The following is a 26,062-nucleotide window of genomic DNA, read 5'->3' as shown; positions in this document are numbered from 1 at the left end:
CCGATCTCACAGTGCCTCCCGGTGAAGCGGTAGGGGCAACTGCAGTGGTACTCTCCGCCCACCTCCGTGCACGTGCCCCCGTTGCGGCAGGGCCCCGAGCTGCATAGATATGGCCGGGCTGTGTGGGAGGATGGAGTGAGACAGATGAACAGGGGCCATCCCTGGCCCTGTGGACCTACTATACACTACTGGGTCTTCCTCATCCCCAGCTCTGGGTGGGCCTGGGAGGCTGGGCTGGCTTCTTGGCTGAGCTCTGAGGGCCACAGCCACCTGGGGGTGGAGGTGGGACTCACAGGCTGGGGACCCCAAGTAGCCTCACACCGCAGAGGGCCCACCTGTCCTCTCTTCTCTACTTAGAGAATCGAACACATCATGGCTGTCCTACCACTCTGACAAGTCACACCTTCACAGATGCCAGTGAGTTCAGAATCCTTGTCCTCGTTGGTGTTCTGGGGGCCAGGTGTGCAGGAGGGGATGTCCCTGCCCTGCTGTGTGCACCCTTCTCTGCCCACCCCACATGCTGAGGGCCTCACAGGTGGTGTGTCCAAGTTCTATGCTCACCCCTGAGAGCAGCCACCTCCAGTCTCCCCTTTGTCACCCCTTTTGGCACAGAGGTGACCACACTGGTGGCTCCATCTGCTGTCACTAGCAGGGACCCTGGGGAGGGGGTGTCTGTGTAGTTCCTGGGGTAGGCAGGGATATGAGGTGCTAGGAGCCTGGCCCAGGGAGGAGGTGTGTGCCCTAGTAGGATGTCCCCGGGTGCCATGGCTGGGGACATACCCCCTGGGGGGGCTTGCAGCAGGAGGAGATCCAAGGTGGGTTCTGGGCAGAGCAGATTCTCAGGGTGGTCCTGGGAGTATGTTGAGGGTAAAAGACCCCAGCAGTGCTCAAAGAGAACCAAGCAGTAGACCTTGTCTTTGGAAACCTCTCCTGCTGCAGGCATGGCAGAAGCCCCGGGGATTCCAGGGTTCAGACTGTCAAGGTCCTACCCTCAGGGACATGCTGCAGAGCAGGAGAGGTGCCCTGGGAAGGTGCCCAGCTGGACCTACTGAGGTCCTAGTGCTGCACACAGCCAGTGCTGCACACAGCCAGTGCTGGGAGCTGCCTAGGGCCTGAGCCCTAGGAGAGCAGGCCAGGCCACCCCAGGTCAGGCCACCGCCCTCAGCATTGGCCAAGGGATGCCTGACAAGCCAAAGGGTCGGTGGGGGAGTCCTGAGTGTTGTTTCCAACTGCAGGAAGGGATGGTCCTCGGTAGGTACTGCAGTGTACCTACCAGGAATACTTACAACTATTTGCCTAAGTGTCTAAGTGTTGTAAAATATTGACATTCTCCACACTGAATTAGATGTAACAAAGTCTTAATGAAGCTTTAAAATAACTTAGTAAAATGATTCTGAAATCTATTTGGAAAAGCACTGAGCAGGAAATGAAGCCTATTTTGAGGAAAGCGAGGTGATGTCCAGCTTGGCATTGCTGCAGATCAGAACAGGCGACCAAGGCAGTTAAGCAGTGAGGCGCCAGCCCCAAAGTGGATAGAACATAGCACACAGCAAGCCAGGCTCTAGAGGAGGCAAATAATTAATTGAAAAGAAAAAGCCAACAGAGAAGACAAGGGGAGCAGAGGCCAGACTCGTGCTGCGGGGCGGGCGGGTGCTCTCCAGGGTGCTGATGCAGCACCCGCCGTTCCTACCTTTCTCGCAGTGCCTGCCCTGGAACCCGCGCGGGCACTGGCACGTGTAGGAGTCTTCCTGGGCATCACAGGAGCCTCCGTTGAAGCAGGGGTCCGAGTCACAGGGCGACGGCAGGGCTGGGGAGGCAGAGGGGGAGTGGGCCACGTCCCCTGCATGGCAAGAGGCTGGCAGGGCACTGTGCCTGCCAGGGTCACCCTGATATCCTGTACAGAACCACGGCTGCTTAAATCCCTGGGTGCCTTGATCCCTCACAGTGGCTCTAAGGCTCCTCCCAGGAATTTCTGTTACTCTTGATTTTACCAGAACCCACCTTCCCCCTTTGGCATAGGATTGAGCTGCAACCCATAAATGTCCTCCTATCATCAGTACACTAACAAACATATGGTAGTAGCTGCATTTAATTACACATACTGAATTATGTATAAATTAAATATTTTAATAGCTTGTGCCAGGGATTAGGGGAAGATGTTGCAAGGTGCTGTACGTGTGTCAAAATGCCTCTTTACCAGGGAGCTTAGCAAGAGTGGCAGGGGAGCCACTGGGCTCATGAGACAGGGCTAGCTGTGGAGAGGTTCCTGCAGGTGCAGGCAAGTCACAGAAAGCAGAATCCCTGGCCTCTGCCCGCCCCCACCACTGCTTCTCCTTCCAGACACCTCCCTGGTTTCTTGCCAGGACCCCAAACCTGCAGGCCGATCCCTGAGCCACTCACAGTGGCTGACATTGTGGTCAGTGTGGCAGACGCAGAGGTAGCTCCCCCCGTACTCCATGCAGTAGCCCCCATCTGGGCACTGTGTGTTCATGTTGCAGGGCATGGCTGTGACTTCTGCAGGGAGAGGAGGCATCTGCATCCTGGATGTCTTCCTGGGGACCTGTGTCCTTGACAAGGGGGGGCTGCCCAACACCCAGTGACCTCAATAGAGTGACCAGGTTTAGGCACTCTTACTGAAGGCCTCCCTGGGGTGGGGTTAGGGGGTCATGGGACCACTGGTCTGGACACTGTCTGGACCTGTGGATCCTGGCCCAGACTCAAGCCACCATTCATACTCTGATTATAGGGAAGTACCAGGACGGGGCAGGAAGGGTGCCCCCTGGGCACCTACCAAACTCACAGAGGAGCCCAAAGAAGCCCGGGGGACACTGGCACAGGGTGGTGTTGGTGCCCAGACACCTGCCTCCATTGCGGCACTCACAGTCGCTGGGGGTTCCTGCCAGGGAAAGAGGGGGTGCCTCTCATGTGGGGGTGCAGGAAGATGGGGCTCTCTCCTGACCCTGTCCTGCTCCTGGCCACCTCCCCATAAAATGGCTGTGTACACACACTCACACTCTCATACATGTTCTCTGCATGCACCATCTATGGAAGTGCCCTCCCTGGGTTTCCTGTGCTAGCCCCAGGACCGCAGCCCTGGCAACCCTGACGCACTCTCCCTGCAGTCCAGGCCCATGAAGCCTTCAGGGCACTCGCACACGAAGGCCTGATCCGCATCCACACAGGTGCCCCCATTCTGGCAAGGGGCCGAGAGGCAGGAGTCAGGTGCTGGGTGGCTTCCTGCAAGAAAAGCAGTGGTTACCAGTGGCCACACCTGAAGCAGGTAAGGAGGCAGAAGATAGGGGAAGGGCCTCCCTGCTCAGTTCCCACATCACTTACTGGGTTTTAACCTCTGTTCTCAGTGGAATTTAAGCAAGAATCTGATTTTCCAGAAACTGACTGAGGAGCTCAGCATCCCCCAATTCCTTCCTTGGACTAAATAAGCAGCACGGGGGGGTCCCACCTAAAGCCAGTGCCCACCAAACATTTCTGATCATCCCTATTAATATATTTGAGATTTTTCAGGTATCTTTCGTGTTGATTGTTTAATTCTGCTACAGTCATAAAATGCAGGCCCTGCAAATTTACTGAGCCTTAATATATGGCCTACTGAGATGCTCCATGAGCACTGGACAGGGCCTGGAGTGCTCCCCAGAAGTCAGTAAGGCTGCAGGCACTCCCTACATGTCAGGTTGCCAGAGCTCCCTAGAAGTCAGTCGGGGTGCAAGTGCTCCCTAGATCTCAGTCAGGTGGTAAGTGCTCCCTAGAAGTCAGTTAGGGCACAAGTGCCCTTTAGATGTCAGTCAGACCATGAGTGCTCCCTAGAAGTCAGTCAAGCTGGAAGTGCTCCCTTGAAGTCAGTTGGGCCACAAGTGTCCTTTAGATGTCAGGCCGTGAATGCTCCCTAGATGTCAGTCAGGCCATAAGTGCCCTCTGGATGTCGGTCAGGCTGTGAGTGCTCCTAGATGTCTGTCAAGCCACAAATGCTCCCTAGAAGTCAGGCTGCAAGAGCTCCCTAGATGTCAGTCAGGCCATGAGTGCTCCCTACATGTTGGTTATGCTGCCAGCGCTCCCTAGAAGTCGGGAGGCAAGCTCTCCCTAGATGTCAGTCAGGGCACAAGCACTCCCTAGATGTTAGGCAGGCCACAAGTGCCCTCTAGATGTCAGTCAGGTCGGGAGTGCTCCCTAGATGTCAGTCAGGGGGATCTTCTGTCTAGGTGCTCTATTAACTACAGAGAGAGGACTGTTGAATTCCCTACTGACAACTGTGGATTGTTTCTCCTTGTAGTCTGTCAGGTTTTGCTTCATGCATTCGATATGTGTTAACAGATGTTACAAGGTGCCAGTAAATTTAGAGTTATGTCTTCTTGATGAACTAGGCCCTTTATCTTTATAAAAGGTCCCTCTTCATTCCTGGTAATATGCTTCATTCTAAAGTTTAGCCTATTTGATACTAACATAGCTACTCCATCCTTCTATTGACTGACATTTGTCATCTTCTTACTTTTTGTTTTTATTTTAGATGTTCAATTTCTTCATGTATTTTCAAAATTTATCTTTGTAAATTAGCATGCAATAAAACTGACTTTTGTTGGCTGAACATTTCTGTGAATTTTAACACACATATAGATGTATTTAATCCCCATCACAAGCAGGACACAGTACGGCCCATCACCCCGAGATTTCTTTGTTCCACGTCCTCTGAGTCACTGAGGCCTGCCACCCCCGAGTCCCTGCAGCTCCTCTCTGTTCATCACTACAGCCTTATCTTTTCAAGAATGCTATTCAAGTGGAACTGTACAGTCATAATTTTTTGAGACTGGCTTCTTTCACTTGGCATAACATATCTTTCAATTAAGTTTGTGAACTCATCCTAGTAAAAGTGATACATATCTTACTGCTGAATATCTTTGAAATACTCCCCTAGGGGAGCTGTGTATTGACACCAGTACCTAATTCACCCTTCAAAGCAATTTTGGAACCCTTTTTCTGAAATGACCATCAGAGCTGTTATGGTATTACTCTTGATGTTCTGAATGTCATAAAACGTCTTCCTTTCAATATTTCCTTTATCTTCAGGTTAAGAAAAAAAGTCATCAGGGGCCAGATCAGGTGAGTAAAGAGGTTGTTACAATTCAGTTATTTGTTTAGTGGCTAAAAACAGAAAGTTTGTGTAAGCTGGTGCATTCTTGTAAGAGCCATGAGTTGTTGGCCACAATTTTCAGTTAAGATTTTCCTAAATATCTCCCTATCAATGTTTACTGAGTCTGATACACTTCCCACAGTCAGCTGATGATTCTGATGCACAATTTGAAGAATTTGTGCAATGTTTTCATCAGTTCTGCTCATTACTGGCCACCTTGACCTCTCTTCATCAGTACACGGCCATTTTCTTCATGGCATTATCCCCTTAAACTTGGACTAACATGTCCTCGATTTCACTTGCACTCTTGTCAAGTTTAACAAGAAATTTAATGTTTGTTTGTTGCTCTAATTCAACCACTGACATTCTCACAACAGCATATAAAAACATGCAACAGTAATGATGAATGCCACTTAGGAAGACACCACCACACACTGACACACAGTTGTGAGACACTGTATGCCAAGGTTGTGGAAGCTCACTAAGCTGTGCTACCAGTGTAAGTGCAAGGTGGCAAGTTTGCAAAATTAATATCAATAAGTAGTCCTTTCATATGACTGAGCAGAATTCTATTGTACAGAAGTACCACAGTTTGTCCATTCACCCATTGAAAGATATGTGGGTTCCAGGATTGTGGTAATTAAAAACAGACATCATATAAGCATTCATGTACTTATTTTTTGGCAAACGTAAGTTTTCATTTCTTTACAGTTAATACCTAGGAGTGAGATTGCTGGGTCATATTATAAGCTATATGTTTAACCTGATGAAAAAACTGCCAAATTGTTTTCAGGGTGGCTGAACGATTCTGTATCCCCACCAGAAATGTCGGGCTGAGCTGGACAGTGAGGGAAGAAGGGGGGAGTGACTATGGCAGTGGCTACTGCACAAGACGGCTATCAGCCATGGAGGGCTGTAGGCATCTGGCCAGTTACCTGTTTCACAGCGAGGGCCTGTGAAGGCCTGTGCGCACATGCAGGTGTAGCTCCCCACCAGGTTGACACACGAGCCTCCATTCAGGCAGGGGGCAGAGCTGCACTCGTCCATATCTGGGGGCAGCAAGTGGGGGCTAGGCTTGGGCCAGGCTGTGACCACCCTGTACCCAGTATCTGGTCATGGGTGGGAGCTCCTCACCTGTCTCGCAGGCTGCCCCTGTGTACCCAGGCAGGCATGCACACACCGCAGAGCCGCTCTCTGCCTGGCACTGGCCGCCATTTAGACATTCTTGGGTGTCACAGGGGGATTGGGCTACAAGGGAAGAGGTGTGGACAGGTGGTGGGATTCTGGGCCGCGGCTGCCTGTGTGAACTCGGCAAGAGTTCCCTGACAGAAGCCTCTGGAAACAGTTGCTGAATCCTGCCTCACACACTCCTGCTTGCAGGGCAGGTGGGCCTGGCAGGAATCTCCCAGGATGACAGGTGGGAGGAGCCAGGCCAGGGCAATCCTGACCAGCTACCTAAAGCCCCATGGGACTTGGGTCTAGTTCAGCAAACCTGAGGAGGGGACAGGGTGTGTGTGCTGGCAGCAGGGGTGGAGGATGAGGATGAACATCCCCAGGCTGGTTCTCATGCCAGGTGACTGAGACGAGAACTGGTGTTTGAGAAGAGGGGTCTGGGGCCCAGGCTGTGACTGAGCCCAGAAGGGCGTGCAGTCCCAGGGTGCAGGAGGGCCCCAGATGGTGCCTGGGCTGAGGTGGAGGAGGTGGTACCCTGTGTGGGAATAGCCAGTGCAAAGGGACTTAAGCCCTTCTCACAGAGTGGGAGTGGGCTGGGGGTGCCCAGCCTCTACCCTGCTTCCTTGCAAGATGCTGGCTCTTCCTGACCCCCTAGAGCACCTGGCCCGGGTATCACAGCTCCTGTCTTTGTCTCCTGGCTGCAGAGTGGGGGGTGGGGAGAGGGGAGCTACATCTGTATGTTGTTCACAGCTCACCCTAAAACTGACTCTGTACAGAGACCAGACTGAAGCCCAAAGCATGTGGCACCCTGGAGTCACCTGGGGGAGGGGAGAGTGGGACCCTGTTCCTTGGCACAGAAAGGAGGCAGGAGGCCCTGACCTTCCCCCAGGAGGTATGAAAGCACTTTGGTGGCTGGTATTATATGACGACTCCATCCCTTGACCCGCTTCTATCAGAGTGAGTACCTCCAGGCAGAGCTGCATGTGCCCTCACCTCGGCTACTGGGCACCCTGCTGTGGGATCAGGAGGCTGAAGTAGCTCCTGAGACCAGGTAGCCTCTCTGGGGGGGCAGGCAGGGGATTGTACTTGAGGGTGTTGCCGGAGCCACACTGAGGTCAAGTGTCAAGGCCACACACAGCTAGCATGGCAGAACCAGGACTTGGGCCAAAGTGCTGGCTCCAAGCCCTCTCAGGGCCCTTATTGTGCTATACATCACAGAGGGGTTTCTGGAATGTGGGGTGGGCCACTGCCGACACATGGCTGCCAGACATCTAACATTGCCAAGGAGCTGCCTGCTCCCCTGGGAAGCTCTGCCCAGCCAACCTTGGGGTCACTCCTCAGGCTCTGGGTCCTCCTGTAGCTAGGCCCTACCAGCACTGGGAGCTGGTTGCTGAGTGAGAGCAAGGAAACCCTGGTGGCTACCCTGGGTGTCTACCAATGGACAGAAGCCTGCTGGGCTGAGTGTCCAGGGTCAGCCCTGCTCCCCCCTCAGGAGCACATGGCCAGTGGGGCAGACTTTGGGATGAAGAAAAATTCCTTTGCATAGAATGTGTTCTGACCCTTTGGCTCTGGCAGGGGTGTGGTTGCAGCCTGAGGCCACCCATCCGTACCTATGTGTGACCTTTAAATACACAAACCCATTTTGCCCACTGGAAATTCTGCTTTGCTCCATTTGCATCTTCAAATTGCATTTACATTGCATTTTCCCTAAAGAATTTTATTTTAATGTATTCTTAGATGTAAAAGTCTTCTATCGTCATTTAACTATAGTTCTCTCCAATAAAAGTATGTATATGCACTGGGGTTAAATATTAAAAAATAACCTTCATATGGCCATAAATCTCTGAAAATTGCTTTTCTAGACTGAGATGTTAACATAGTCATTGTTTGAATGTATTTGATCTAAATAATCTATTACATATTTTTATAAATAACTGTCACACAGCAGTCAGTGCATTTTCAGGGGCCATATGTGGCTGAGAGCTAAGCAGGGAGCAGGTGTTGTGATGCTTGGGGTTCCAAGCAGAGCCCCATGATGAGACTGGGGGCTGGAGTGAGGGCCTCCTTTCTTCACCAGGTGAGTGAAGGGGAAGGGTTGGGGCCTGAAGAGGTGCTGGTCCAAGGACAGGGAAGTGGAGGCCGGTGCTCTGGGGGAAGACCCCACCCCACACCCACCCCCAGAGAGAAACAGTACCCAGAAGTCAGGGTGGAGGCAGTGGCGGGAAGCCAGCTGCCACATGGGGCTGGCAGCTTTCTCTTACCTGTCTCACAGGTGGGTCCCCTGAAGCCGGCTGGGCACTGGCAGCTGAAGGTGTTGGCACTGTGGGTGCAGGTCCCACCATTCTGGCATGGGTGGGAAGTGCACTCATTCACATCTGAAACGTGAACAGGCCAGGGCCTCAGCAGAGGGGTTTGGCTTGGGGAGGGACTGCCATGGCTAAGGCTGAGGTAGGGATACATGAGCAAGTCTGAGCTTGGCTCAGATGGGGCCACCAAGGCCATAGCACCTGCCTATCATGCATACTGTCAGGGACCAAGGCAGCAGTCCCCTAAGCATTCCACCCTACTGTGGGGACAAAGAGCCTTGACCTGGGACCCTTGGGCTCTCAGGGCCAGTGGCTCTACCTGTGGCATACCCCCTGAGCCCACTGCAGCTAGCAGGTGGGTTCCTTTCCTGGGCTAGCCACTCACCCAGGTGGCACCTCCGGCCTGTGAAGCCTGAGGGGCAGGCGCAGGTGTAGGAAGGGCTGCCGGTGACACAGTCATCGATGCACTCGCCGCCGTTGAGGCAAGGGTGCAGGGCCAGGCACACGGAAGCTGCAGGCACAGGGAGCAGCTACAGCCTCCCATGCTGCCTCTCAGAATTGGGCAGGACAGCCACGTGGGGGCCATGCCCCTTCCCTCCCCTGACCCAAAGGACTGACCTCTGGGTAACGGAGGGACCCCAGCACTGTTGGCTGAGCCTCCCGGGTCTCGCCTCCCAAGTCTGTGCAAGGGGCCCAACGAAGTAGACAGTTGTTGCTGGGACCCCTGCTGACATCCTGAGCTCTGGTTGTGGCTTCCGGTGGAGGCAGACTCCCCAGACCCTCATCCCCACACACCTTCCCACTCCTTCAATCCTTCCCAGCACTGCCAGGCACAGTTCTAGAAATTTGGCATGCTCAGCCTCCCTCCTGATTTCCCTGCCTGTAAAATAAGAGGCTGGCACTCAGCCGTCCATGTCAGAGCTTCTCTGAGCACCGCCTGCCACTAGGGAGGCCTTCTGGGGAACCTCAGCTCAGCAGGACTGGACTCCTGTGCCCAGGCCCTCTGGGAAGGGCTTGACTCTAGGAAGGGGCCCCAGTCCTTGGAGAAGCCGGCTACTGACGCCTGCGAGGACTGGATCGCCTGTCATGAGGAGGGCCCCAGAGAAACTCCTTGAAGGACCCTGGGGTCCAGCATCTCTCTGGACTGTGTTTGCCCCTCACGGGTACCCTCCGCTTCTCTCAGAAGGCAGCCTGGGCTTCCCTGCTGCAGCAGGTGGCTCAGAAATTGACTTCCAAAGGCGCTGCAGTCCTGGAAGGAGGAGTCCAGCCTCCCCATGTTTACTTAACCCCCATCCATTCCTCAGAGCCTCTGTTCACAGTGTGGAGGGCCTCGCAGTGGCGCCTCCATCAGCTGCTCTGGAGACCTAGTGGCAGTGAAGGGAAGCCCTCCACATTGGGATTGGGTCCCCAAGGACTGCTGGACCCTCTTTTGAGGGTCTCCCTCTCCAAGATCATCGCCTGCACCTTATTCCTCAAACACACAAGCCCCTGGCCATTGGCGGGTGACGCGACCTCATTTCTCCCACCCAAAGGAGCGGCTGGCGGAGCAGGTGCGTGGCCCGGGAGGGGCCTGGGGCTGCGGAGGGCTCCGCGCAGGTGCTGGGCTCACGGCTCAGGACCCAAGTGGCAGCTTGAGCCCCTTCCCCCTACGCTCAGACTCAGCTGGGGCTTACTAGTGCCCAGGGCGAGCATTGGAGAGTCTTGCCGCACGGTCGCTCGCCCGCTCCACCACCCTCCCCCCGTCCCGTGCGCAAGCGCGCCCGCTCCCCGCGGCGGTCCGCGGAGGGGGAGCAGCAGCCCTCAAGGTGGCGCCCGGAGGTGAGTCAAGGAGGGGCCCAGACTTGGCAGGCCGCTGATGGAGCCGCGGGGTCGATCGCGGGGCGCCCCCCGCCCCGTTTGCGGGCAGCGATGTTTCAGAAGGTTCCGTGACGCCCCAAGGCCGTGCAGCTGCAGGGCCCGAGCTCTCAACACGGACCCCTCCCCCACGTGCTCGCGCGCTCTGGGCAGAAGGGCCCCGGCACTGCCCGCTCGACGTGATGCTCCGGTTTGTCAAACGATCAAATCTCACAACCAGCACGCCCGCGGCAGCAGTGGGGGATTGGCGGGAGAGCCCCTGCCTCCCAGGTGGCCCCGAGAGACCACAGGGTGCCCCTGTGCCGCCCAGCTCAGAGGCCGCGTTGAGACATGGGGTCAGCGTCAACTCCGCGGCCCCTCCTCCCGCGAGGCCCCAGAACTCTGCACCCCACCCTGCCTCAAAGCGAAGGCGCGAAGGAAGCTTCGGAGGAAACTGAGGCCCCGGGACCGGCGAGGCCCTCCCCTCCCGCGGCGTCCCGCCCCACCTCTCCGGCCCTCGCCCTCCCCTCCCGGAGCCGCTCGCCCGGTCCTCTTACTTGTATGGCCGCAGCCCCCCACGCGCACCTGGGCATCATCGATTCTGAACGCCCAGCGCCCGGGCACGCCCACGTTGGTGGTGGTCTCCACCTCGGCCATGTCCGCCGTGCGCGAGCCGGGGATGCTGAAGTAGCGCCGCCCGTCGCCCGCGTTGAAGCCGGCCTGGGAGCGAGGAGAGCGAGCCATGCGGTCGGTGCCACGCCGGGGTCAGCCACCTCCCAGCCAGGTCCTGGGCGCAGCCAGCAGTTTCTCGGCCGTGGGGAGCCTTGGCCCTGGCTCCCACCTCTCCAGCAGCTAGCCCCACGTCCAGTCCTCCCTTCGGGCCGGGGAAAGCAGGACCCCAGGAAAAGTAGATGGCCAGGTGGTGGGTGGCTGGGTGTGTACAGCCTGAAGGCACTAGCCCTGAGGCCCGGCCACTTCCCCGTTCACTCCTTCCACACCTGGGAGTTCCTGTTGGCCACAGCCTCCCAGTCAACCACACAGAGCTGAGGCCATTTCTGTTGGGTTAGGGTTAAGGTTAGCAGCTATTAACCAGGGACCGCAGGGCTAGGGCAGGGAGGGTCAGGGGCCACAGGTACTTTGGGTCTGGGGTTTTTTGTGATTCTGAGCAGCAAGAGGCCCCAGGGTGCACGGTCACTGTGGAAACTTCATGCTCATCTCTGTATAGTACTGGGAGGAGGTCTGCCTACGATGACCCCTGCTTAGTTTGTTGGTAAGCTCATGACAATCCTAGAAGTGGGAAGCAGGGCCCCTCCCCCACTGAGCACCAGCCCTGCACCCACCCACCTGGGCTGCAATGCCCCCCAGGCCAGTGGCATTGCCCCCGCTGCTGGCGTGTGTGCCTGTGGTCCACACGATGGACTCATAGTTGAAGATGGTGAAGGAGGACTTGCCGTCAGTGATGAGCACGGTCTGGAACGTGTTGACCTGCCGAGGAGAGGACTGAACAGGGTCCTGCGCCCCGTCCTGCCCAGGCCCTCCCTGGCCACTGTCCCTGTGCACTGTCATCATCTCCTAGGCTGTGACTTGCTCAATGTCTGTCTCCCCCACTGGACAGTCAGCCAAGGCCAGATCCTGATGGCCTCGTCTTCTGTGTCCCAGGGCCAGCCACCCTATGCTGGTCCTCCCTGTCTGGCCAAGGGAGTGAAGCCCATGGAAGAGGTCCTCCAGGGCTCAGAGCTTACTCAGCCAAATCCACAAAATCTCATAGGTGAAATGAACAAAAAACATTAAAAAAGGAAAGATAAAAGAAGAACCAAGGGAAAGCAATTTTTAATAACTAGGTTTAAGGTTTTCTCAGAATTTTTCTCCATGAAAATGTTGGTGGACAGTGTATGAATAAGACATGCCATATCAAATTGGGACAAAGGATTAGGATAACTTAAGGAATGATCTTGGAACAAATAGAAAACTATTTGAAAGGCTTGGCACCTGCAGCTCAGTGGCTAGGGCATCAGCCACATGTTCAAATCCAGCCCCGGCCTGCCAAACAACAATGACAACTACAACAACAAAAAAAAATAGCCAGGGGTTGTGGCAGGCATCTGTAGTCCCAGCTACTTGGGAGGCTGAGGCAAGAGAATCGCTTAAGCCCAGGAGTTTGAGGTTGCTGTGAGCTGTGTCGCCATGGCACTCTACCCAGGGCAACAGCTTGAGACTGTCTAAAAAAAAAGAAAGAAAGAAAACTATCTGAAAAAGAATTATGTCAGAGCGCTGCCTTATACCACACATGAAAATAAATCCCAAATCAAGTACAATTTTAGGATGAGACCATAAAAGTCCTAGAAAAAAATACAGGCAAATAGATGCAGCTCGGGAAGGAAAAAGGACTTTTAAGTGTGATGTCTGTTAACAACAAAAAACAAAAGGGAGATTTATATATTTGATTATGAAAATTTTCTGGATATTAAAAAAATGCCATAATTTCAAACTAAATAGCAAACAGCAGAGTGAGAATTGTGTTTATGACACACATGGCAGATAAAACTATTGATAGCCTTAATTCAAGAACTTTTTTTTGAGACAAAGCCTCAAGCTGTTGCCCTGGGTAGAGTGCCTTGGTGTCACAGCTCACAGCAATCTCAAATTCCTGGGCTTAAGTGATTCTCTTGCCTCAGCCTCCCAAGTAGCTGGGACTACAGGCGCCCACCACAATGCCCAGCTATATTTTGATTGTAGTTGTCATTGTTGTTTGGCAGGCTCGGGCTGGATTCGAACCCACTACTTCTGGTGTATGTGGCTGGTACCTTAGCCGCTTGAGCTACAAGGGCCAAGCCTCAAGAAGAACTTCTACAGATCAGTAAGAAAAAGACCAACAGTATTAGTGAGAAAGCAGAAAAAGGGCATGCACAGATACATCACAATAGAATACAACTAGCCAAAGATACTAGAACAAATTAGGGTCTCTAGAAATCAAAGGTGTGTAAGGATAAAAAAATTGCATCCTTTTTTTTGCCTATGTAGTTGGCAAGGAAGGAAAATGATAGTTAGGGAGCATGGAAATGGGCACTTCTAAATGTGGCTTATGTAAGTGTGAGTGTGCACATGTCTAAGTGGAAAACTGGAGCTGAGACAGCGGTCTCCCTTCTAGAAATGTGTGCCAGGACACCATCGTGAGTGCAGCCACCTGGCTGCATGGTGTGTCCTGCAGGCCGCTGTGCTGTGGCCATCCAGTCATGGATCTGGATCCCACCGGCACTGGGTAGAGTGGCAGTCCTTGGGGGAGACAGGCAACCACACAGTGCACATTCTCACGTACACGGAAGCTCCCACTGGGACTACATGCTCTAATTTAGGCAAACAAATGTAAGCACTAAGCACATGAACCTGTGCCAGGAGCATGGCCATGAAAGGGGTTGGTGGGAAAGCCTGGGGGAGGCCAACACTCAGTAAGGGACAATGGGGGGCTTTAGGAGCTGGTGAAGGTCAAATTTCAGGGGCACAGTGAGGAGATGCCTGATACTGAGCTGTCCAATTTCTGTTAATAAACCTGCTCCTGGGAGTGCCACATGGGTGGGCTGGGGACTTCCCGATGCCCGGCACCTGTATCACACGGCCATCCATGTCACTCCTTTGTGTGTGCCCCACAAGCCAGATGCATCCTGTCTGCTTTGTCCAGGGCTGCAGTCCCAGTGCCCAGAGCACCAGCCTGCCACCCAGAAGGTGCCCTTAGGGTGTTTATCAAATGCATGAACAAACAGGTCTGGGAATGGCTGATGTGCACCCCCTGTCTCTTTTCTATGGAGCGCAGTGCAGGCCCAGATGTAGCAGGTGCTCGGCCTGGTGGCACTTCTGTCACTGGAGCAGGCAGCTGCCACCCTCATTAGGGAGTATCAGCCTCCAAGGTTTTCTAAGATGGCAAAGCAGTTGATTATTGAGTTAAGGTTTCTGTTTGTTTGGCATTATCAAGAAATAAAGTATAAAAGGGAATAACCTTACAGTTTACCCCTTTGAGTACTGGGCCATTCGAAAGAAAGCTCTCCCCATAGCCATCAGCCTGCCTTGTATCTCCCTAACTGTGAGCTGCTGTTTCAGGACCCTCTGTGTTTCCAGGAGAGCTGGGGGATAAGTTGAGGTTCTATGATCTTAGCTGAGTGACCTCTGTCCCTGAGCTGGTCTCTCCTTGGGTATAGACCAGCGAATGTGCCTGATTGGCCTTAGAAAGGTGGGCCCCAGCTGGGCGTCTCCCCATCACCACCTAGGACAAGCGCCAGAACTCACAGGAGAAGAGGAGCTGCCTCCAAAGAAGGTGACTCGGTACCAGGTGGCAATGAATACCCAGGTGGCGGAGAAGTCCAGGAGCTCAGGGAAGTAGCGCCTGATGTCCTCCGTGGCCCGGTGCAGCGTGACAGGGTTGGTGGTCTCCCGGTAGTAGACATCGCCTGCACGCCTGTTGTCCACATCTGCCCAGAAGGCCGCCACTACACAGCGGTCCTTGGCGATGGGGAAGGCCACTGGGGTGAACTGAGAGACCTCCTTCAGGAAGGAGATGATCCCGTTATTGTTCACCTGTGAGGCAGAGAGTCAGAGAGGGCCTGACGGGTGGTGGGCAGGTGGTGGGCTGTTGCCTTCCCAGCCTCCCCTACCAGATATCTCCCAAGGATGAGCCTGCCTTGGGCAGGGCAGTCCCAGGATGACCTGACAGTCCCCAGCACCTGGTAAGAGCCACTTGGCCCTGCCATACTCCCTCTCAGACATGAATGTGCTTGGGGCACAGGCTCCGACTTGCAAGCTGCAGCTGACACCCTGCCGGATGCCAGGCCCTGCTGAGTGCCCAGCCCTGCAGAGCGCCCAGCCCTGTGCAGCTGCTGTGTGCTGGCGAGCCCCTGTGTGGGCCCTGTGGAGGGTAGGGCAGAGCCTTGGTATCCAGCGAGGCCTGGAGGATAAGTAGCAGCCCACAGTGAATGTGGGGTTGGGCAGGGCCACCTGCTACATGAAGGCTGAGGAGAGCATGCCCGGAAGCTCCCAAGGAGGCTGGGGCGCCTCCCTGCAGCAAGACACACTTGGTTCAGTCCTGACTCTGCCACTCCCTGGCTGTGCACCCATGAGGCCAGTTAGCTGCTGGCCTTCCTGTGCTCTGGGGCTGATGCCAGCTGCTATGGTCTGAATGTCTGTGCCCTCACACCCCTCAAATTCACATACTTAGACCACAACCCCAAAGTGGCAGTGTGAGGAGGTGGGGCCTTTGGGGAGCAAGCAGTTATAAAGGTGGAAGCCTCTTGAGTGGGGTCAGAGCCCTAATGAAAGGGGCCTCAGAGAGCTGCCTCCGCCATGGTGGGAGGATGCCATCTGTGAACCACTCTTAATCTGGTGGCGCCTTATCTTGGGCTTCCAGCCTCCAGAACTATGTGACGGAAACCTCTGTTGTCTACCAGCCACTGGCACTGAGGCGTTTTGTCGTGGCAGCCTACGTGCACTCAGACCCAGTGGCTCTGTCCCCACTGCTCTACAGAGTTGTTATTCCCAACAGAGCCCTGCAGTTAGGAAGGGCCACCAGACCTTCCTCCAGGTGAGAGTATGCTATGTAATTCAGATCAGCAAAAAAGGTAGGTGGATGCTCCCCTCCTCCTAAAAGTGCCGAAGAGAGAACAGGTGAGTTTGGAAGTTTTGATTCCAAATGGAAAACAAGGAAGGCTGTCTTGGTGGCCAACCTGCCGCTCGCGGGCTGCATGCTGATCATTTGAGGCCTGCTTTGCTTATCTGTGGTGTCGGATATTTGTGAAAAATATGCACAGACCTTTTTAATTACTCACCAGCTTTTGTTAGTGTTTGTGAATTTAATGTGTGGTCCCAAATAACTCCAGTGTGCAGCAGAGAAAAAAAAAAGGTTGGACACCCCTGCTAGGAAGTAACTCAAAATTGCTTTTCCCTGAGTACATCTACAAATTTAGAAGTAATAGCTGCAAAAAAGATCTGCAGTTTTAGGAGTTTCATCAAGGGGAAGGGGATAAATATCCAAGTTTGGGGGCAGCTTAAGACTTAAGCCTGCAGTTAAGCTAAGCCTGCAAGGACTCTCCTTCCCAGCTAGGGTGAACCATAAGTGAGCAGTCCTCATGAGGATGACTATCCCAGCCCTCCAGAGCAGTCCAGAGAACTCCAGGTCTGGGATCGGACTATGGTGGTCCCAGAGGGGCAGCTTCCCTGCCTTCCAGGCAGAAGCAAGAAAAGCCCTCTCTGAAGGAAAACCACATCATCTTAGGCCTCAAGTCACCATACTATAATTTTTCAAATACAAAATCCAGGACACAGTCAAAGATAATTAGGCACACACCTCAACAAGATGCTCCCACCAGGACTAAGCAGAAAAAAGAGGAGTCAGACATTGGAGGTATCAGACTCAGACTGTAAAGTAACTAGGTCCAAGGAAATAAATGCAAACTTCAGAATTTCTGATTGTCAAAACAATCTTGCAAAGGAAGAACAAAGTTGGAGGACTCACACTTCCAGATGTCAGAACTGAAACTACAAAGCTAGAGGACAGTAATCAAAACAGCACAGAACTGGCATAAACAGATACATACAGACCAATGGAACAGAAATAGTGAGCCAGAAACTCTCTCCTACCTATGAAATAAAATGATTTTCATTTAATGGGGGAAGGACGGTCATTTGCACAAGTGGTGCTGGGAAACTGGGCATCTGCATGTGAACTTATGAAGTTGGACCCTTACCTCACACCATATGCAGAAATTAACTCAACATACAGCAAAGACCTCCATATTAAGAACTGAAACTACAAGACTCAGAAGAAAACAGGACAAAAAGTTTCATGACAATGGATTTGGCAACTAATTCTTGGAGATGACACCAAAGGCACAGGTGATAAAAGGAAAAAAATAGATAAATTTGACTTCATGAAAGTTAAAAACTTTTGTGCATCAAAAAACATTATTAGCAGAGTAAAACCCACAGAATGGGAGAAAATATTTACAACTTATATATCTGATACGGGATTAATACACTCCAAATGGACAGAATTCCTAAAACTCAACAATAAAAAATCTGATTTAAAAATGGACAAAGGATGTGAATAGACATTTCTCCAAAGAAGATACACAGGGCCAATAGGCATGTGAAAGGATGCTCAAATCTCTTCTCATCAGGGACACACAAACCAAAACCACACTGAGGTACCACCTCAATCCAGCAGATTGTAAAACCCCCAGAAAATAAGTGTTGGTGAGGGTCTGAAGAAATTAGAATATGTGTGCTGTACACTGGTGGCAGGGTGTAAAATGGTATAGATAGGCATTGCAAAAAACAGTGAGGGGGTTTCTCAAAAATTAAAAATAGAGGCCAGGCGCAGTGACTCACACATGTAATCCCAGTACTCTGGGAGGCTGAGGAGGGGGGAACCTGAGCTCACTGGTTCGAGACCAGCTTGAGCCAGAGCAAGACCCTGTCTCTAAATATATATATATATACACACACACATACATACCCCAGGCATTGTGACGGGTACCTGTTATCCCAGCTAGTTGGGAGACCAGGCAAGAGAATTGCTTAAGCCCAAGAGTTTGAGGTTGCTATGAGCTGTGACACCAAAGCACTCTACTGAGGGCAACATAGTGAGACTCTGTTTCAAAAAAAAAAAATAAATAAAAATAGAATTATCATTTGATCCAGCAATTCTACTTCTGAGTATATAACCAAAATAACTGAAAGCAAGGTTTTTTTTTGAGATGGACTCTCATTGTTACCTAGGCTGGTCTTGAATTCTTAGGCTCAAGTGATCCCCCAACGTGTGCCACCATACCTACTTGAAAGCAAGATCTTGAGATTTGTATTTCTGTACTCATGTTCATTGCATGATTATTCACACTATCTAAAAACTGGAAGTAACCTACGTGTCCACTGAGGAAAACGAGTGAGCAGACTGTGGCACATCCATATCGTGGAATAATATTCAGCTGTAAAAGTAAGAAAATACTGACATATGCTACAGTGTGAGTGGACCTTAAAGAGAGATGCTCAGTCAAATGAGCCAGTCACAAAAACACTACACGATTCCACTCATGTGAGGTACCTGGAATAGTCAAATTCACAGAAACAGAAAGTAGGGTGTGGTTTCCAGGGCTTGAGGGAAGGAGGGAATGAGGATTTGATGTTTAATGGGTATAAAATTTCAACTTTTCTGGATAAGGAGTCCTGTGACTAGATGCTGGTGATGGTTACATGATAATATGCTTTAATACTACAAACTGTACACTTGAAAATTGTTAAGGTGGGCGGCGCCTGTGGCTCAGTGAGTAAGGCGCAGGCCCCATATGCCGAGGGTGGCGGGTTCGAACCCAGCCCCGGCCAAACGGCAACAAAAAAATGGCAGGGCGTTGTGGCGGGCGCCTGTAGTCCCAGTTATGGGAGGCTGAGGCAGGAGAATCGCCTAAGCCCAGGAGTTGGAGGTTGCTGTGAGCCGTGTGACGCCACGGCACTCTACCGAGGGCAATAAAGTGAAACTCTGTCTCTACAAAAAAAAAAAAAAAAAAAAAGAAAATTGTTAAGGTGGTGAGTTTTATGTTATGCATATTTTACCACAATAAAAGAATTGGGGGATAAAGGCTAAAAACCAATTAGCATGGAAATAATTTTGTTCAAAGACATTTTATCACTATACAACATGTACATGTAATAGAATTCAATTTGTACCACTTCAAACTATTAAAATTAGAAATAAATAATAAAGAAAATTGAAAAGACATTTTAAAGAGCCAAATAAATAGGCTTGGCACCTGTAGCTCAGTGGCTAGAGTGCCAGCAGGTGCGAATCCAGCCCGGGTCTGCCAAAAAACAATTACAACTACAAGCAAAAAATATCCGGTGTTGTGCCGGGCACCTGTAGTCCCAGCTACTTGGGAGGCCGAGGCAAGAGAATTGCTTAAGTCCAAGAGTTTGAGGTTGCTGTGAGTGGAAGCCATGGCACTCTACTAAGGATGATGACAGCTTGAGACTCTGTCTCAAAAAAAAAAAAAAAAGCCAAATAAATAGAATAATAAAAAAACAAACAAATGAGAAATTAAGAACTAACTGCAGGGAGATGGGGGGGTGGGGGGGGTGCCTGTAGCCTAAGCGGTTAAGGCGCCAGCCGCATACGCCAGAGCTGGTGGGTTCGAATCAAGCCCAGGCCTGCCAAACAATGACAACTACAACCAAAAAATAGCCAGGCATTGTGGCGGGTGCCTGTAGTCCCAGCTAATCAGGAGGCTGAGGCAAGAGAATGGCTTAAGCCCAGGAGTTGGAGGTTGCTGTGAGCTGTGATGCCATAGCCTTCTGCCCAGGGCCATAGCTTGAGGCTCTGTCTCAAAGAAAACAAAAAACTAACAGAGGAATAAGAGGGAATAATTAAGATACTCAATGTAAAACATGGCAAGAAAGGAGAGAATGAAATATAAAACAGATGGGACAAATAGCACAAAAAAGATGGAGATCGAAATATTTACAGTCCATCTGGATGAGCTGTGTAAGTGACTGCTTGAAACCAGAAAGTAAAGGAAAGTTTCTTTTGCTGGTGCAGAGCCATTCCCTCTGCAGGGTACCAGTCCCTTCCCGCCTCCTCTCCCCTGAACTCAGCCACTTTAAGAGAAAAGCCAAATATGACAGGGAAGTTCAGGGAGGGGAGGGACTCAAACTTTTATGGTTTTATGGTTTTAGACTTTGGTAGTTTTGCTGGTTACAGGCATCCAAGCGTCCATCCTACTGTAGGGATGGGGGTGCCATGTGCAGGGGTATCTGAAGGCTCAGAGGACCACGGGATAGAACTACAGCGGAGTCCGTGCTGCAAAAAGGAAAGGACTCGCCAGAAAATGAAATTAAAGGCATCTATATTGGAAAGGAAGATATAGAACTATATTTGCAGATGATATAATTTTAAATATAGAAAATCTTAAGGAATGCACTAAAAAACTATTAAAACCAATAAATGAGTTTGCAGGTCGCAGGATACAAGGTCAAAATACAAACATCAGCTGTATTTATATACAGTTGAATTGGGTGATCCAAAAATAAAATTAAGAAAACAATTCCATTTTCAATAGTATTAGAGAAAATCAAATACCTGTATTCCACTTAGACTTTAATTTAATCATTTAGTGCTAGACAAGTACACTAAAAACTATAAAACATTGTGAAAGAAATTAAAGATCTAAATGGAAAAAAAATCTCATGTTCATGGATCTGAAGACTTAATATGTTTAAGATGGCAATACTCTTCAACTTGTGCTACAGATTCGACACAATCCCAACTGACTTATTTGCAGAAATTGATAATCTGATCCTAAAATTCATATGGAAACTCAAGGGACTCAGAATTGTCAATGCAATCATGAAGAAAAACCAAAGTTGGGCGGTGCCTGTGGCTCAGTGAGTAGTGAGTGCACTGGCTCCATATGCTGAGGGTGGCGGGTTTGAACCTGTCCCTGGCCAAACTGCAACAAAAAAATAGCTGGACATTGTGTCAGGTGCCTGTAGTCCTAGCTACTCAGGAGGCTGAGGCAAGAGAATTGCCTAAGCCCAGGAGTTGGAGGTTGCTGTGAGCCATGGCACTCTACTGAAGGCGATAAAGTGAAACTCTGTCTCAAAAAATAAAAAAAAAGAAAGAAAAAGAAAAAGGAAAACCAAAGTTGGAGGACTCAGACTTCCTGATTTCAAAACTTCCTACAAAGCTATAGTAACCAAAACAGTGTGGTGCTGGCATAAAGAGGGATGTGCAGACCAACAGAATAGGGAGCCCAGAAATGAACAATCACAATCACGGTCAACTGATTCTCAACAAGATGCCACAACTATGTAGTGAGGGAAAAAACAGTGTCTTTAACAAACTGTGCTGGTAGAAGTGGATATTACTATGCAAAAGAATATAGCTGGATCCCCCACCTCACATCATATGCAAAAACTAACTCAAAATGGATCAAAGACTTAAAAGTGAGAGCTAAAATTATAAACCTCTTAGAATAAAGCATAGGTATAAATCTTTGTGACCTTGGATCAGCCAGTGGTTTCTGGAATATGACACCAAAAGCACCAGGAACAAAAGAAAAAATTAGACAAACTGGATATCACCAGAATGAATAACATTTGTGCTTTCAAGGATGCCTTTAATAAGTAAAATGACAACCCACAGAATGAGAGAAAGTACTTGCAAATAATATTCTGATAAGGGACATATTCAAAGACAAATAACCCAAAGAAATGAGCAAAGGACTTAAATAGACATTTCTCAAAAAAAAAAACAAAAACAAAAAAAACCAAAACTATACAAAGAGCCAATAACACATGAAAAGACGCCCAGCATTGTTAACTACCAGGGAAAGGCAAATAAAAAAACACAGCCAGACACCACGTGTCGTCCGTGGGATGGCTATAATGAAAGAGACAGGTGCTCACCAGTGCTGATGAGAACTGGACCCTTCATACTTTGCTCATGGGATGTGAATCAGCACAGCCGCTCTGAAGCAGAGATTTGCTATACGCACCAGCAATTCCGCCTCAGGCGTGTGTCTGTACATGTCCAGGAAAACGGATGCATGTCCATGCAAAAACTTGCATGTGAATGCTCACAGCAGCATTACGCGGCATTATTCACAATAGCCAGAAAGTGAAACCAACACCAAGGCCCATGAAGTGAGGATAAATCAAAACGAACAAGCTATTATTTGGCAATAATAAGAAAGGAAGTACTGCCCGGTGCTACAATGGGAGTAAACTTTGAAAACAGGATACCACATGAACGGAGCCAGGTACAAAGAGTGCACGACTCCTCTGGCGTGAGGTGTCCAAGCAGACAAACCCATGGGGTGGAGCACAGATTAGTGATGGATGCAGGTAGGGGTGCTGGTAATGGGCAGTGGGTTTCCTTAGGGTAAGGAAAAATGCTCTCACATTGATTGTGGCGTTGGAGGTACAACTCTGTGAGTACATGAAGAGCCTTTGATGTGCACCCTTTAAAAGAGTGAACTGTATGGTAGTGAACTGGAGAGGGAGCCGGGGGGCTGCTGAGCCTGGATGCCGTCTGGGTGTGGGGAGAAGGCAGAAGTGCAAGGCTGGGCACGGGAGTGGGCACAGGCCAAGAAAGGCCAGCAGCCTCCCTGGACGCCCCAGCTCGGCCCCCCTAGGAGGAGAAAGACTGGTCCCTGAGGCAGTAGCAGAGCCCCCACCTCCTGCTCACCTCCCTGGGAGGTGTTCCCAACAGGGAAAAAGTGCCGGATTCAGGCGGCGGCATGCTAGACCAAGCAGGAGGTGGGTTTGGGCGTGTGCAGCTTTCATGCCTAAGGCTTGCTGCTGGCAAGTTTCCCGCCTGTGGTGTCAGGGGATGATGTTTAGGGACTGCTGGATGCAGAGGTGGGAGGACACCTGCAGATGGCCCCTCTTGGCTCTCTGTCCCTTCTTCAGAAATAGTGGGGCCTCCAGGAAAAGGAAGTCCAGGCTGGAGTTGGAGCCTTCCCAGTCCAGCAGTATCTCTACTGAGGCAGGACACCCCACCCCAAGGGGAAAGGGGGCCAGGTGAGAGCTGAGTGAGAGCCATGTGACTTGATGGCCTTCACAATAACTTTTGAACTTCACAATAACAAGGAAAGTGCCAACAGGCCCTGGTGGCCAAATGGACACGGTGCCTCCTGCCCATGTTAGCCTGTAAAGAGGGGACACTTCTGAAATAATACTGAAGTTTTGGATGGTGTCTGTGGCTCAGTGAGTAGGGCGCTGTCCCCATATACAGAGGGTGGCGGGTTCAAACTCGGCCCAGCCAAACTGCAACAACAACAACAAAAATAGCTAGGTGTTGTGGTGGGCGCCTGTAGTCTCAGCTACTCAGGAGGCTGAGGCAAGAGAATCACCTAAGCCCAAGAACTGGAAGTCGCTGTGAGCTGTGATGCCACAGCACTCTACCAAGGGTGACAAAGTGAGACTCCGTCTAAAAAGAAAATAATACTGGGGCAGTGCCTGTGCCTCAAAGGGGTAGGGTGCTGGCCCCATATGCTGGAGGTGGTGGGTTCAAACCCAGCCCCAGCCAAAAACTGGGAAAAAAAAAATAAAGAAAGAAAGAAAGAAAAAAGAAAGTAATACTGAAGCTTTGTATAAAATGAAAATTTTCTAGAAAAATGAAAATTACCAAACATTAAGTAGAAATAGAAAACCGAACTTTTCATATAGTTATTGAAGAAATCGAATGAGTATCCACAATTTTTGCACCAAGAAAACTCTAGGTCCATATGGGATTACCAGTGAGTTCTATTAAACATTCAAGAAATAATTCCAGAGGTATGTAGACAGTTCTAAATAGAATAATTCATTCTATAAGGCTAGCAAAACCTTGATTCTAATTTTGTTTTTGAGACAGAATCTGACTCTGGCTAGAGTACCATGGTGTCAGCCTAGCTCACAGCAACCTCAAACTCCTGGGTTCAAGTGATCCTCCTCCTGCCTCAGACTCCCGATTAGCTGGGATCACAGGTGCCCACCACAACACCCGGGTATTTTTAGAGACAAGGTCTTGCTCTTGCTGAGGCTGGTCTCAAACTTCTGAGCTTAAGTGATCCTCTCACCTCAGCTTCCCAGGGTGCTGGGATTACAGGAGTGAGCTACCACGCTTGGTCCTTGATAGTAAAATTTAACAGAGACAGTACATGAATGGACAACTAGTGGCCATCCTCACTTATTTAAAGTTGCTAAAACCTTAAATAAATTATTAGAAAACTGAATTCAGTGATGTATAAACAGGCTAAATAATTTATTATCATTACCAAGTTGGGCTTTTGTTAGGAATACAAGCTATGATTTACATTAGAAAACTGATCAATTTAATTTGGCATTAAATTAATTGTATTAATTCAAGTGGCCCATTTTAACAGATTAAAGGAGAAAATCATATAATCATTTAGTATAGAGGCAGCATTTAATAAAAGTCGACATCCATTTGTGATGAAAATTCTCAGAATACTGGGAATAGAAGGGAACATTCTTAATCTGAGAAAGGTTGTCTTCAAAACAGGAATAAGCACTGTATTCCATGGTGAAACGAGGAGCACTTTCTTCCTGAGGTTAGGAGCAAGTCAGGGGTTCTGCTGACTCCATTTGCATGAGACAGCATATTGGAGGTCTCAGCCAATGCAGTGCAGCAAGAAAATGAGTCAAAAAAGTAAAATTATTAGAAAGGGAGAATGGCAACCCGCTGAGCACATACGGATGTGGATGCAGAAATCCAAAAGAATCTGCAGACAGGGAATTTGTTAAAATAAACGAGAGATTTTGTTAGTTTGTTACACATACCATCAGAAAATGCAAAAAAATCAACTCTAATTCTGTGTCCCACCAATAAATGGAAAATGCAATTAAAGAAAAGACTTCTTTATAGTAGTATAAAAAACCAAGTATCTAAGACTAAATCTATCAAAAGATATGCAAGATCTCTGCAATAAACCCTAAATCATGATTGGAAATGTTATGGCCAGACTAAAGCAAACAGAAATGCAGTGTGCTCCCCCACCGTGTGGCTCAGCATTGTAAAGATACCTTTGTCCTCACATGACCTGTATATTCAATGCAACTGCGATAAACATCCCAATAGGGTTATGTGTGTGTGTCACCGATAAGCCATGTTTGAATTTTTACATGAAAATTTAAAGCCTAGAATAACCATGATTGTTTTGAGACAAACAAGGAGATGAGACTTGCTCTAACAGTCACCAAGTTTTCTCCTGGGCCATGCAACCTGGTCAGTGGTGGCAGTGTGGAGCGGCGGCCTTTCCAGCGGGGGGCTGGTGCAGTTTTACTATCCTTCAAGTGGGGGACACATGGCTCTGACCTTGCGCCACACTTGGAGACCAGCTCCCGGTATACTGGGGACTTACACGAGGACAATGGAACAGCCACAAAACTGCTGGAAAGTAGTATGGAGATGGAACACGTGGCTTTTGAGTGGCATTTGAAAAAGAAGGCACAAAAACCATAAAATGAAGACAGATATATTTCACTACAGCAAAATTAAGGACTTCTATTAACCCCAAGATGCCACTGAAGAGAATGAGGCAAGGCTCAGAAGGAGAGATGGTGTAACACAGCTGGAGTTTATGAAGAACCCCCACAAATCAACAAGAAAAAAGATGTCTCAGTAGGAAAAGGGAAAGACCTGAGCAGTCACTTCATGAAAGAGGAAATCCAGTGGTGAACAAGACTTGCTCAGCCTTGTTAATATCATAGAAAAGAAACGAAACCACGCTGCCATCCCACCATGTAGCTGCTGTATGTGTTGGCTGGGCGGCAGCCCTGTGGGAGTGTCCACGCATTGGCACAAGGGTCCTCAAATTATGGCCCATGGGCAACATGCGGCCAGCCAAGGACATTTATCTGGCCCGCTGGGTGTTTTTGCCGCCGCTGCCTGTCCTGTTTAGCAGCCGACTCGTCCCAGGCCCACAGTGCGCATGTGTGGAATGTGAGCCGAACTCTCCGACTCCCCTGCATTTATATTCTGATTGCTATTCAGTTGTGTATGATGTTATATGTTGTGTGCTGTGTAAGCCCCAGTTCACACTGTTGCCATCTCTGAGCAGTGCGAGTTCAGCCA

At 50.1% G+C, this 26,062-nt stretch overlaps 1 protein-coding gene across 27 annotated transcripts in view; it reads right to left on the bottom strand.

The window, feature by feature from the left end:
* SNED1 (sushi, nidogen and EGF like domains 1) overlaps nt 1-26,062 on the bottom strand; it is a 94,642-nt gene that overhangs the window by 44,212 nt on the left and 24,368 nt on the right. For 25 of the 27 annotated variants that reach the window (XR_008381206.1, XR_008381209.1, XR_008381216.1 and 22 more), the window contains exons 2-13: nt 14,731-15,018; nt 11,797-11,937; nt 11,010-11,172; nt 9,005-9,130; nt 8,575-8,688; nt 6,275-6,388; nt 6,076-6,189; nt 3,112-3,237; nt 2,792-2,896; nt 2,401-2,514; nt 1,691-1,807; nt 2-118 (exon numbers count right to left, since the gene is read on the bottom strand). Coding sequence is in view for 12 of the 27 variants with exons in the window: in XM_053597203.1 (XP_053453178.1) it covers nt 2-118; nt 1,691-1,807; nt 2,401-2,514; nt 2,792-2,896; nt 3,112-3,237; nt 6,076-6,189; nt 6,275-6,388; nt 8,575-8,688; nt 9,005-9,130; nt 11,010-11,172; nt 11,797-11,937; nt 14,731-15,018 (1,639 nt within the window). In the remaining 15 variants the exon portion in view is untranslated. The remainder of the gene's footprint in view (nt 1; nt 119-1,690; nt 1,808-2,400; nt 2,515-2,791; nt 2,897-3,111; nt 3,238-6,075; nt 6,190-6,274; nt 6,389-8,574; nt 8,689-9,004; nt 9,131-11,009; nt 11,173-11,796; nt 11,938-14,730; nt 15,019-26,062) is intronic. The other 2 variants (XM_053597207.1, XM_053597206.1) reach the window with 2 other exon arrangements.

Source organism: Nycticebus coucang, chromosome 7, assembly GCF_027406575.1.
Source record: "Nycticebus coucang isolate mNycCou1 chromosome 7, mNycCou1.pri, whole genome shotgun sequence".
NCBI classification, from domain to species: domain Eukaryota; kingdom Metazoa; phylum Chordata; class Mammalia; order Primates; family Lorisidae; genus Nycticebus; species Nycticebus coucang.
The sequence above is the reverse complement of the archived record's forward strand: the minus strand, read 5'-3'. Positions and strand labels throughout refer to the sequence as shown.